The following is a 13,524-nucleotide window of genomic DNA, read 5'->3' as shown; positions in this document are numbered from 1 at the left end:
TAAAGACTAGAGGATCCCCCAAGACTATCTGTAAACCAGTTTGGGGAGTACATATTTCCATCTTAGTAATATTAAGTCTTCTGATCCATGAATATGGATGTCGCCATATATTTAGTTCATTAAATTTTTTTGACAGTTTTGTAGTTTCAGTGTATAAGTCTTACACTTCTTTTGCTATATTTAAGTATTTTATTCTTTCACTACTAATGTAAATGGAATTGTTTTCTTAATTTCATTTTTCCATTTGCTCATTGCTACTGTATAGAAATACAATTGATTTGTTTTCATTTGGCATTGTATGGCTTTATTATTTATTTACACTGCAGTAACAAAAGCTGGAATTGGCTCCCTAGGGAAACTTCCCTGAGCCCTGTTCTCCACTGCAGCTTCCTGCTCTCACTCCCTTTTAAATGGATTTGGCCTCAAAGATTATTGTCTCCGTGGTCTCAGATGTCATGGTACCCATGATCTCCAGGTCCTGGCCATCCTGTGGTTTCTCCATCTTGGCCTCAATGTTGCACCTCTCCACAGTCTTGGCCACTATGTCTACCCCTCTCTCGTGGGATGTCATTGCTGTTTTTGAAGCAGGAATGGCTCTGAAGCTCCTGAAAAAAGAGCCAATCCTGCTGGATTTCTTACCTGCAGAAGTTGAGCTAGTTGCAGATTGGGTCCACTCCAGTTTGTGAGTTGTCCGAGACTCCTTTGGGGTGGGACTGTGGCTGACACTTTTGTGAGAGGAGGATCTGTATTCTTTACTTTTTAGGATGCTGTGGCATTTTTCTTTTTTGTCTTCTCTGGTGGTTCCATGGCTGGTTAAGGACCGGTGGGAGGATGATTTCTGGGTTGACTTGTCCTTACCTGTCCTGTGGTGATGAGAACTTTTCCTAGTGGGATTTTTGTCCTTCTTTGCTCTTCTTCCCTTTTGTTCCTTCCAGGCTTCAGCGCTGGACTGGGAGCCCCTCTGGCTCCCATCCCCCTCACTCATGTAGCCTTCATGCTGCAAACTTGAGACAAGGGGTCCTCCAGCGCTTTCTGTGACAGGCTTGTTGGTAGTGACTACTCCTGCAAAAACCATGCTCATGTTGCTTTCTGGGGAGGGACTGGTAGCCATTGTTGATATGGCAGAGCTACCCAGTGCAGATGTGCTTGCAGCGCCCACCAAGACCACGTTAACATTCTTTGAGGACATGTCAGTAGCACCCACTATGGCCTTGCTGGATCCCCTTTCTCCTGGACCCTTGGTGGCCACTCCTGCCAGGGCCGCACTTGCCTGTCCTGGGCCCGAAGACTTGGTGATAGTGATGCCCATGGCACCTGCTGTAAGGCCTGCAGCCGTCCCTGCTACTGCTGCACCTGCTGTACGGCCTACAGTTGTCCCTGCTACTGCTGCTCCTGCTTCGGGGCCTGCAGCTGTCCCTGCTAGTGCTGCACCTGCTGTACGGCCTACAGTTGTCCCTGCTACTGCTGCTCCTGCTTCGGGGCCTGCCGCCGTCCCTGCTACTGCTGCACCTGCTGTATGGCCTACAGTTGTCCCTGCTACTGCTGCTCCTGCTTCGGGGCCTGCAGCCGTCCCTGCTAGTGCTGCACCTGCTGTACGGCCTACAGTTGTCCCTGCTACTGCTGCTCCTGCTTCGGGGCCTGCAGCTGTCCCTGCTACTGCTGTTCCTAAGGCAGGCCCTGGAGGTTTCGTGGCTGCAGGAGTTGTATGAGGCATTCCATGGACGGCTTGTTGGATTACCTCTCCCCCAGCGTAAGCAGAAGAGGTAGCTCCAGACACCTCGCGGAGCTTGGGAAGCCTGACCTCACCCTGATCCTCTTCTCCACAGAGCTCTGCAGTCATGATGCTTTTGTCATCATTTGTCAAACTCACGGAAGTGGTTGTTAGATCCCCAGTTAGGAGGGTCGGGGTACTGGTATAACTCTCCACTGGTGGCCTCAGGAGATAAACTAGTTTTTCCCAATAGCAAAAGAGGTCTTCTCGTGCATCCGAAGAGGGACACAGCTGCAGATAGAAAGTACGGCCAGTGGCAAGCTTCAGGCGCAGCTGCTGCTTCTCGTGATCATGGATGGAGATCTTGACAAACTTCAAGGGCAGAAGCCTGGTGAGCTCTAAGGTCTTTGTGGCCTTGCCACCTCTCCCCTTGGTGGGCTGGCCGTACCCAGCATGCTCTTCACAGACTCTAGCTGGCCGGGCCAGCAGCATGATGTCAGGCAGGGGGAGGATGGGGCTGGTGGATGTGATGCCCACAGTCACCATTCGGACACGGTTGTGTACATCAATCACCTGTCCTTTCTTGCTGATCTGGATAAAGTCACTCTCAAACATCGGTGAGTACTTGAAAATGTCATACTCTCCTCCCTTGTATAGTTGTCGTTGTAAGTCCCCCATGGAGATATTGAACACACCCATTGAACGGTAGCTGTGGGCGGTGTAATAAGGTAACACATATTCATTGCTCATAGTTCTCTTCTTTGAAGAGAGCTCCGCCAGCCACATATAGCGTCCCCAAGAGAGAGGGAGCAAAGGCCACTGCCCAGCTCCCTCCAGGGCTTCTGCCTAAAATTTCTTGCACCACTGCATTTATCCTCCACTGTCCTTTGTGACCTATCACCATCACATACCCCTTTGTCTTAACCTTCAAATAGCCGCCTCCTCAGGGCAGGGCCACCAGCCTCCCCCCAGCCAACTACCACCTCCAAAGGGACAGGCTGACTGACCCTGCCCAAGTGTAAGTGTGGGTGGACTGGATATTCTTTTTAAATAATTATGTGGGGTTGTATACTTGATGAAACCATCCTACTTTTGTAAATGTCTGGGTTGTTTCCAATTTTTTTGTTGTTTTTGTTGTTGTTACAGATAGCCCACAGTGATCATCTTCCTGCAGATATTCTGAAAATCATATTTCTGAACATTCGGCGGAATTACTTCCTGGCAATAAATGGTTGGAAGTAGACTGTGTGTTTGCCAAGGGCTGGGATGGTTTCTAGAATGTTGTTCTCTGTGTCCCCAGTGTATCACAGTGCTGGCAGGCACGTAGAAGTAGCTGCTGAATGAATGGTCCGGTGGAGCTTCTGCTACATATCAGAACCAGAGTTCCATCGGCACGTGGTTTCCAGGGTCTGGAGGATTTTCCCACCCTTTTTCTCATTTGAGGGTGGTTTAAAAAAAAGGCAAAAAACCATAATTTTAGGGTGAGGAAACTGAGGCTCAGGATTAAGTGTCTCACTCAGGGTCAAAGTGTTGGAGTCTAGCCCAGGTCTAGTGATGGAGGTCAGGGCATTTTCTCTGCCTCCAGCTGCCTGGCTCACCGTTATGCTCTCATTCTACACCCAATATGGACACACTGGTGCTCAGCAGTATGCGTGGGGACTTACTGGGAACCACAGGGATTCCTAGAGGTCTCAAATCATTATAGGGTTTCCCACACTGGCATGCCAGCTACTTCACTCTTTTTTGTTGTTGTTGATGAGAATATACACAGCAAAACATACACCAAATTCAACAGTTTATACGGTTCAGTGACATTGCTGACAGTCTTCAACTTGTGCAACCATTCTCACCCACCTTTTCTGAGTCGTTCCTCCATCATTAACATAAACTCAGTGCCCTGTAAGGTTCCTATCTAATCTGTCAAGCTGTTGTTGTCAATTTGATCCCAAATAGATAGTTCTTAAAAGAGCATAATGCTCAAGGCAGACCTTTTTTACTAGTTAAGCTAAATTATTGTTTGGTTTTAAGATGACTTCATGGGATATTTTTGGTTTAAGGTTTAAAGATTATCTCAGGCAGTAGTTTCAGGAGTTCATCCACCCTCCATGGCTCCAGAAAGTCAAGAGTCCTTGAGAATCTGAAATTCTGTTCTGCATTTTCCCCCTTTTCATCAGGATTCTTCTATGGAATCTTTGATCAAAATGTTCAGTAATGGCAGCCGGGCACCATCCAGTTCCTCTGGTCTCATGGCAGAGGAGGCAGTTGTTCATGGAGGCAATTAGTCACGCATTCCATATCCTCCTCCTGTTCCTGACTCTCCTTCGTCCTCTGTTGTTTCAGGTGACTAGAAACCAATTGTTGTGCCTCAGAGGGCTGCTTGTGAGCTTCTAAGACCCCAGGCACTACGCAACGAACTAGGAAGTAGAACCGAAGCACTAAACACATTATTAAGCCAATTAACTCGGATATCCTGTGAAACCATGACCCCCTAAACCTCCAAACCAAATCCCATGAGGTATTTGGTTGTATATAAGCAGCCTCAGCAGCTACTCTTTTTTTTGTTATAAATATATGTAGCACACAACTTTTGCCAGTTTGACTTTTTAGAAATATAATTGATTTTTGTATATTGACCTTGTATCCTACAACCTTGCTGAACTTGTACGTTAGCTCTAGTAGGTTGTTTTTCGTGTGTATGGATTCCTTGGGATTTCCTTTACTCAAGATCATGTCATCTACAAATAGAGGTAGTTTTACTCCTTCCTTTTTAATTTGGATGCCACTTATTTCTTTTTCTTGCCTAATTGTCCCGGCTAGAACCTCCGGTACAATGTTGAATAGAAGTGGGAGAATGGAAATCCCTGTTTTGTTTTTAGTCTTTGGAAGTTTTCACCGTTGAGTGTTATACTAGCTGTGGGTTTTTCATAGATGTCCTCTATCAGGTTGAGGAAATTGTCTTTTATTCCTAGTTTGTTGAGGATTTTTATCATAAAAGCATGTTGGATTTTGCCAAGTGGTTTTTCAGTGTCTATTCAAGTGATCGTGTTGTTTTGTCCTTTATTCTGTTAATGTGTTGTATCACATTGATTGGTTTTCATATGTTGAACCAACCTTGAATTCCCAGGATGAATCTCACTTGTTCATGGTGTATAATTCTTTTTATATGCTGCTAGATTCTGTTTAGGAGTTCCTGAGTGGTGCAAACAGTGAAGCACTTGATTACTAACTGAAAGGTTAGTAGTTTGAACCCACCCAGTGGCACCTTAGAATAAAGGCCTGGAAATCTGCCTCCGAAAGGGCACAGCCTTGAAAACCTATGGAGCACATTTCTACTCTGCAACACATGGGGTCATCATGAGTCAGAATCAACTCAATGGCAACTGTTTTTTTTGTTTGTTTAGATTCTGTTTGCTAGTATTTTGTTGAGGAATATAGCACCAATATTCATAAAGAATATGGTCTGTAATTTTCCTTTTTTGTGATATCTTCATCTGGTTTCAGTATCATGGTAATACTGGCTTTGTAGAATGAGTTCTTCCCTCCTCCTCTATTTTTTGGAAGAGTTTGTGAAGGATTAGTGTTAATTCTTCTTTAAATGTTTGGCAGAGAGGCGGGGCCAAGATGGCAGAGTAGTCAGACGCTTCCTGTGGTCCCTCTTACAACAAAGACCCCCAAAAAACAAGTCAGTTGATTATATATGACAGTCTAGGAGCCCTGAACATCAAAGGCAAAGTTGAGGAATTGGACTGAGTGGCAGGGGGAGGGAGAGACAGTTCAGAAGCGGTGACGAGTTACCAGACCTGACCTGTCGGGAACTGGCACCCTGCAGGCTGGATTGGCTGGCGCACACAGTGAGGCAAGCAGTGGTGCTTGGGACACATCGGGGAAGACAGTGGTGAAGAGTCTGCTCAACCCTCCGGAAACAGCGAGAAGCGGCGCTCGGTTGGCAAACGATAAATACATGCATCTAACCTACCACACAGATCAAAAAAACACCCCCTACGGGAAGAAGGCCTCTCCCTGCTCTGCACCGGGTCCGGGCCAGCTTCAGTGATTTCCATGTCCCCTGGGCCTAAAGTAGGACCCGTCATGTGCTCTGAGCCATTCTCTTATCTTTGGAGAGGGAACAAATTAACAAACAGGAAAAAATAATCTGCCAGCTCCCCTAAACCAGAAACTCAGGGCAGGCACAGCCCCTTTGCCTAGGCACAGGCATAAAGGGTCCACAGATTTTGAATGCCTTTCACCCCTGCCTCAACCTGTGTGGGCCCATTTCAACAGCGTAGGCCCTGATTATCACAGTATAACAGGGTATATACCTGAAGCCTATTTTCATCTGTATCAGCTATAAGAAACCCTGGTGGTGTAGTGGTTAAGTGCTACGGCTGCTAACCATAAGGTCAGCAGTTCAAATCCGCCAGGTGCTCCTTGGAAACTCTATGGGGCAGTTCTACTCTGTCCTATAGGGTTGCTGTAAGTCCGAATCGACTCAACAGCAGCGGGTTTTTTTTTTTTTTGTTATCAGCTATAAGGTGGAGTGGCAGGTTCAAGACATTTGACACCACTCTGCCCATGAAGTAGGGTCCACACCTACCCACATCAGCGGCCTGAGTACTGGTGGCTTCATCCACTCCACCTAGCCACCCGTGACAGGGGTCCAAGAATAAGTGGTGCTTCCCAGTCCTTACAGCCAACAATGTTGGGTACCCATCGTCTGGCTGCAAAACGCACCCACCTGTGTGCTTTAGGGAACAGGGACATGCTTTGCTCTCAGACACTCAGGGGCAGCCGTCAGCCCCCTGCCTTGCTCAGTGCATAACCCCCCACTGCAGCCAGATACCTGTGCCTACTCCAATCACCCCTGCCCTTCTAGGACTGTAGGTGAGAGCCTGCACCACAAACTTGATGACTGACTATCTGGACACCTGAGCTGAATCCATACAAGAAAAGTAAATGGACTCCTGGGGTCACATACCTAGTAACAGTTCTAACCACCTGCTGACGGGACATGAGAGCTTCAAAGTCACCAATAATTAAACTAGCTCACACAAGCAGCCTATCTGGGCATATCAAAACAAAACAAAACAAGAAGCTAGGACATAGTAAGCAAGCAAAATAATAAACATAATAACTTATTGATGGCTCGGAGACAACCGTCAATATCAAATCACATAAAGAGGCAGACCTTGATGACTTCAGCAACCACCCAAAACAAAGTTTCCAGAAATCTTCCAGAGGAAGATAATTTCTTGGAACTACCAGAGGTAGAAGTCAAAAGATTAATATACAGAACTCTTCAAGAAATCAGGAAGGACATCAGGCCAAATGCAGAACAAGCCAAGGAACACACAGACAAAGCAATAGAGGAACTTAAGAAGGTTATTCAAGAGCATAATGACAAATTTAACAGGCTGCAAGAATCCATAGAGAGACAACGAATAGAAAGCCAGGAGAGTAACAATAAAATTTCAGAATTAGACAACTCAATAGAAAGCCATAGGAGCAGAACTGAGGCAATGGAAGTCAGAAATTAGTGAGATTGTGTATGTTGGTACACTTGATGGTGTCCCACAGGTCTTTGAGGCCCTGTTCATTTTCTCTCTCTCTCTTTTCTTCCTATTTCTCAGACTGGATAATCTCAATTATCTTCAAGTTATCTGATTCTTTCTTCTGCCTGCTCAAATCTCCTGTTGAGCCCGTTAGTGACTTTTTTTTTTATTTCAGTTATCATACTTTTCAACTCCAGTTCTATTTGGTTCTTATTGATAATTTCTGTCTTTTTATTGATATTCTCTATTTGGTGAGATATCATTCTCATGCTTTCCTTTTGTTCTTTAGACATGGTTTCCTTTAGTTCTTTGAACATATTTTATTTTATTTTTTAAAATAATTTTTATTGAGCTTTAAGTGAACGTTTACAAATCAAGTCAGTCTGTCACATATAAGCTTATATACACCTTACTCCATACTCCCACTTACTCTCCCCCTAATGAGTCAGCCCTTCCAGTCTCTCCTTTCGTGACAATTTTGCCAGTTTCTAACCCTCTCTACCCTCCTATCTCCCCTCCAGACAGGAGATGCCAACACAGTCTCAAGTGTCCACCTGATACAAGTAGCTCACTCTTCGTCAGCATCTCTCTCCAACCCATTGTCCAGTCCCTTCCGTGAGTTGTCTTTGGGAATGGTTCCTGTCCTGGGCCAACAGAAGGTTTGGGGACCATGACCGCTGGGATTCCTCTAGTCACAGTCAGACCATTAAGTCTGGTCTTTTTATGAAAATTTGGGGTCTGCATCCCACTGATCTCCTGCTCCCTCAGGGGTTCTCCGTTGTGCTCCCTGTCAGGGCAGTCATCGGTTGTGGCCGGGCACCATCTAGTTCTTCTTTGAACATATTTTAATAGCTGATTTAAAATCTTCAGTAAATCCAACATCTGGGCTTACTAAGGGACAGTTTCTAATGACTTCTTCCCCCCCCCCCGCCCCGTGTACGTATCATACTTTCTTGTTTCTTTGCATGTCTTATAATTTTTTCTTGAAGACTGGATACTTTAAATAAGATAATGTGGCAACTCAGGAAATCAGATTCTGCCCCCCCCCACAGGTTTGTTGTTGTTGCTGTTTATTCTTGTTTGCTTCTGAGTTAATTTTATAAAGTGTATTCTTTGTCATGTGTGGCCACTAAAGTGTCTGCTTGGTTAGCTTAGTGGTCAGCTAATGAATGGACAAAGATTTCCTTAAAGGCCAAGAACCAGTAAGTCTCCCAGTCTTTGTTGGTGAGCTCTTTGTGTGTGTTATGGTATGCCTTCTAAGGCCATCTCAGAGACTTTCCTGGGTGTGCACATAGCCCTGAGCATGCAGATGGCCTCTGAGGTTCCCAGGACTGTGCTGGAGCTTTTCAAAGCCCTCTATGGACATCTTATTCGCCTGCTCCTCCTCTTGTTGTTTTCTCTGTCTCTGTTGATAACATGGAAACCCTGGTGGCATGGTGGTTAAGTGCTATGGCTGCTAACCAAAAGGTCGGCAGTTCAAATCCACCAAGCGCTCCTTGGGAACCCTATGGGCCAGTTCTACCCTGTCCTATAGGGTCACTATGAGTCAGAATTAACTTGATGGCAGTGGGTTTTTGGGTTGATAACATCTCTAGTTTAATTGTGATTCTTTGGTTACAGGAAGTACCTTATTCCTCAGTGAGGTCAGCTGTAGGTGCCATGTGGGGCAATTAGAGAGACAGGCTTCAGGGCATAGTCAGGTCTTAATGGGCAGAGAGAAGCCTAGGCAGCCTAGAGCCTGAGACCCTTTCAGGCCACCCTCTCATGGCTTCTTCACTGCTCCTGGGCACTCTGCTTTCCTCTATCCCTGATGACCACATCCTCTGCTTATTCATTCATCCTTTCTATTCCCTCATAACCTCTGATTACTCATGGCCTACCCACTTCATGACCTTTTAGCTTCTGCTCCCACGGTTAACTGAGTTAGACCTCCGTTGTGTCTAAGTTTTTTTTTTTTATTAACTTTTATTGAGCTTCAAGTGAACGTTTACAAATCAAGTCAGATTGTCACATATAAGTTTATATACACCTTACTCCGTACTCCCACTTGCTCTCCCCATAATGAGTCAGCCCTTCCAGTCTCTCCCTTCGTGACAATTTTGCCAGCTTCCAACTCTCTCTATCCTCCCATCCCCCCTCCAGACAGGAGATGCCAACACAGTCTCAAGTGTCCACCTGATACAAGTAGCTCACTCTTCATCAGCATCTCTCTCCTACCCACTGTCCAGTCCCTTTCATGTCTGATGAGTTGTCTTCGGGAATGTTTCCTGTCCTGGGCCAACAGAAGGTTTGGGGACCATGGCCGCCGGGATTCCTCTAGTCTCAGTCAGACCATTAAGTATGGTCTTTTTGTGAGAATTTGGGGTCTGCATCCCCCTGATCTCCTGCTCCCTCAGGGGTTCTCTGTTGTGCTCCCTGTCAGGGCAGTCATAGGTTGTGGCCGGGCACCAACTAGTTCTTCTGGTCTCAGGATGATGTAGGTCTCTGGTTCATGTGGCCCTTTCTGTCTCTTGGGGCTCTTAGTTATCGTGTGACCTTGGTGTTCTTCATTCTCCTTTGATCCAGGTGGGTTGAGACCAATTGATGCATCTTAGTTGGCCGCTTGTTAGCATTTAAGACCCCCGACGCCACATTTCAAAGTGGGATGCAGAATGTTTTCATAATAGAATTATTTTGCCAATTGACTTAGAAGCCCCCTTAAACCATGGTCCCCAAACCCCCGCCCTTGCTCCGCTGACCTTTGAAGCATTCAGTTTATCCTGGAAACTTCTTTGCTTTTGGCCCCGTCCAGTTGAGCTGACCTTCCATGTATTGAGTATTGTCCTTCCCTTCACCTAAAGCAGTTCTTAGCTACTAATTAATCCGTAAAAAACCCTCTCCCACCCTCCCTCCCTCCCCCCGCTCATAACCACAAAAGTATGTGTTCTTCTCAGTTTATACTATTTCTCAAGATCTCATAATAGTGGTCTTATACAATATTTGTCCTTTTGCCTCTGACTAATTTCGCTCAGCATAATGCCTTCCAGGTTCCTCCATGTTATGAAATGTTTCACAGATTCGTCACTGTTCTTTATCGATGCGTAGTATTCCATTGTGTGAATATATCACAATTTATTTAATCATTCATCCGTTGATGGACACCTTGGTTGCTTCCAGCTTTTTGCTATTGTAAACAGAGCTGCAATAAACATGGGTGTGCATATATCTGTTTGTGTGAAGGCTCTTATTTCTCTAGGGTATATTCCGAGGAGTGGGATTTCTGGGTTGTATGGTAGTTCAATTTCTGTTTAAGATAACGCCAGATAGATTTCCAAAGTGGTTGTACCATTTTACATTCCCAGCAGCAGTGTATAAGAGTTCCAATCTCTCCGCAGCCTCTCCAACACTTATTATTTTGTGTTTTTTGGATTAATGCCAGCCTTGTTGGAGTGAGATGGAATCTCATCGTAGTTTGAATTTGCATTTCTCTAATGGCTAATGATCGAGAGCATTTTCTCATGTATCTGTTAGCTGCCTGAATATCTTCTTTAGTGGAGTGTGTGTTCATATCCTTTGCCCACTTCTTGATTGGGTTGTTTGTCTTTTTGTGGTTGAGTTCTGACAGAATCAGATAGATTTTAGAGATCAGGCGCTGGTCGGAGATGTCATAGCTGAAAATTCTTTCCCAGTTTGTAGGTGGTCTTTTTACTCTTTTGGTGAAGTCTTTAGATGAGCATAGGTGTTTGATTTTTATGAGCTCTCAGTTATCTGGTTTCTCTTCGTCATTTTTAGTAGTGTCTAAGTTTTAATTAGCAAGTGAGAGGAAATCTTGTCTGAGCTCATCTTCTGCTGCAGGTCACCTCATAGGATGCCATTCAGTCTGTGGATTTACTTGTCTTGGGTCAAGTGTTCTCCCTGGTCCAATCAGCTTTTGCCAAGAGGGTGGGGAGGAGTCAGGTATTCCACAAAAAAAGCACCTTCCAGAGGCTGTGGGTAGGACAGTCTCACTCAGAAGGTGCTGAGGGTTGGTAGGCAACATGAATAACATCTCTAGGACTGTCACATACATAGCGTCATGGTTAAGAGCATGATGTCCAAAGCCAAACTGTATGGATTCATATCCTAGATCATCTACTTACCAGCTGCATGTCCTTGGACAAGTTAACCTCTTGGGGCCTCAGTTTCCTTATCTGTAAAATGGGGACGGTGATAATAATCATACCTACTTCAGGAGAATTAAATGGATTAGTATATAAAGTACTTAGGACAGTCAGGCATGTAATAAGTGCCCAATAAGTGCTAGAAAACATGACCCAGCCACTGAAGGTAAGAAACCTAGACTCACATTTCCCTCTCATCTCTTTATTTCACCCACTTCCAGTGTCACTACATTCTATCAATTCTAGAGCCAAAATTCCTTTAAAGCTGTCATCTGGACTACCTCGTGGTTTCTCTTTAAGAACATTACAGGCACCTTCCAACTGGTCTCCCTGCTTTCACATGTCTCTATTCCCATCTCTCCACTGCCTCCAGAATAATTTTTTCCAAAATCCACATCTGGTCGTGTCACTTTCCTTCTCAGAAAACTTTTCTAGCTTCCCAATGCCTACAGAATAAACTTTAAGCTCCTTAGTATTCCCAATTTGGTCCCACCCTGTCACTTGAGGCAGGATAATTTATTGAACAACTATTTTATACACTGTCTGTCATGGATTGAATTACGTCCCCCAAAAATATTTGTCACTTGGCTAGGCCGTAATTCCCAGTATAGTGTCATTGTTCACCATTTTGTCATTTAATGTGATTTTCCTGTGTTGTAGATCCTACCTCTATGAGTTTAATGAGGCAAGGTTAGCAGCAGTTACGTTAATGATGCAGGACTCAATCTACAAGATTAGGTTTTGTCTAAAGCCAATCTCTTTTGAGATATAAAAGAAAGAAGCAAGCAGAGAGACAGGAAGCCCTCATACCACTATGAAAATAGTGCCAGGAGAAGAGCTTGTCCTTTGAACCTGGGGTCCCTGTGCTGAGAGGCTCCTAGTCCAGGGGAAGATTGATGGCAAGGATCTTCCCCCAGAGCCGACAGAGAGAGAAAGCCTTCCCCTGGAGCGGACACCCTGAATTCGGACTTCTAGCCTCCTAGACTGTGAGAGAATGAACTTCTGTTTGTTGAAACCATCCACTTGTGGTATTTCTGTTAGAGCAGCACTGGATAACCAAGACACTGTCCCTGTATTTTTCTCTCGGAGCAGGCCCTGCCAGGCCCTGTGTGGTTCCTTGCCTCAGGGGCTTTCGATGGGAGAAAGCTGAGCTGCTCAAGGCAAGTTCTCTTTACAGTTTTTAGGGAAAGTCTGGGCTGAATGGTTAGGTCATTCTAGGTGACAAAGGGAAAGGAGGGAGGGAGGGAACAGAGAATCCCAAAGATAGATGTGGGCATAGAGGTTGGCAACCTTGTGAACAGTGGGGATGCCCTGCTCTGTGGCCGTGCTCTGGGAAGGTAGCCAGATCCAGGAAAGTTGGCTCTGTGGTGTATCTGGGGGCTGGACTCCAGACTTCAGGACTCCAAGCCTGAAAAATATTCCTAGACTCCCATCATCCATCAGACCACCATCTTGGAATAACCAAAGGTCCCCAAAATAGTTTGTAGGGTGAATATATTGACTTAAAGAAGGCCATATTCCTTTATACTGAACATAAGCTTACATGGACCAGAAATATCCATGTTCCCCATTAGAGTACTCCTGCTCTGATTAAAGGAACCTGGGAGACTAAATTATTTTGTGGGAATCTGGCTAAGCAAAAGTGGTAGACATGCCTACCCAACCCCATTCTCCTCCCTTACTAACAGCACCCTTATATTTTGGGGGGTAGTAATGTAACAGATAGAAAATGACATTTCCCAGCCTCCCTTGCAGCTAGAGATGTCCACTGAGATGTCTGTAAGTGAAAATTGGTGGGTGAGGTTTCTAGGAAAGACCTTTTGTCCCTTGCCCTTACCCTACTTGCTGCCTAGAATGTGGGCATGATGCTAGAGCTCCAGCAGCCATTTTGTGATCTTAAGGACTGCGATGGTTAAGTTTATGTGTCATCTTGGCTAGGCCATGAGTCTGAGTGGTTTGGCAGATATTATTTAATCATCGTCCATTTTGTGATTGGATACGAACAGCCAGTCAGTTGAAAGGGGAGTTTACTTGGTGGTGTGGCCTGCATCCAATATCTATAGATGTTCTGGCAAAGCGCCCTGTCTCTGGATCCTGCATCTGACTTGCATCCTCTGACCTCTAG

General features: G+C 45.2%; 1 protein-coding gene across 1 annotated transcript; it reads right to left on the bottom strand.

Moving 5' to 3' along the window:
• Window positions 1-371: 371 nt before the first annotated feature.
• Window positions 372-4,004, bottom strand: LOC100663733 (Golgi-associated RAB2 interactor protein 3-like). The gene is made up of 2 exons (XM_064278163.1): window positions 1,639-4,004; window positions 372-1,392 (listed from the first exon to the last, which is right to left on the bottom strand). The coding sequence occupies exons 1-2, from the start codon at window positions 2,495-2,497 to the stop codon at window positions 407-409; spliced, it is 1,845 nt and encodes a 614-aa protein (XP_064134233.1). The 5' UTR covers window positions 2,498-4,004; the 3' UTR covers window positions 372-406.
• Between the last annotated feature and the right edge of the window lie 9,520 nt (window positions 4,005-13,524).

Source organism: Loxodonta africana, chromosome X (assembly GCF_030014295.1).
Source record: "Loxodonta africana isolate mLoxAfr1 chromosome X, mLoxAfr1.hap2, whole genome shotgun sequence".
Taxonomy (NCBI): Eukaryota; Metazoa; Chordata; class Mammalia; order Proboscidea; family Elephantidae; genus Loxodonta; species Loxodonta africana.
The sequence above is the reverse complement of the archived record's forward strand: the minus strand, read 5'-3'. Positions and strand labels throughout refer to the sequence as shown.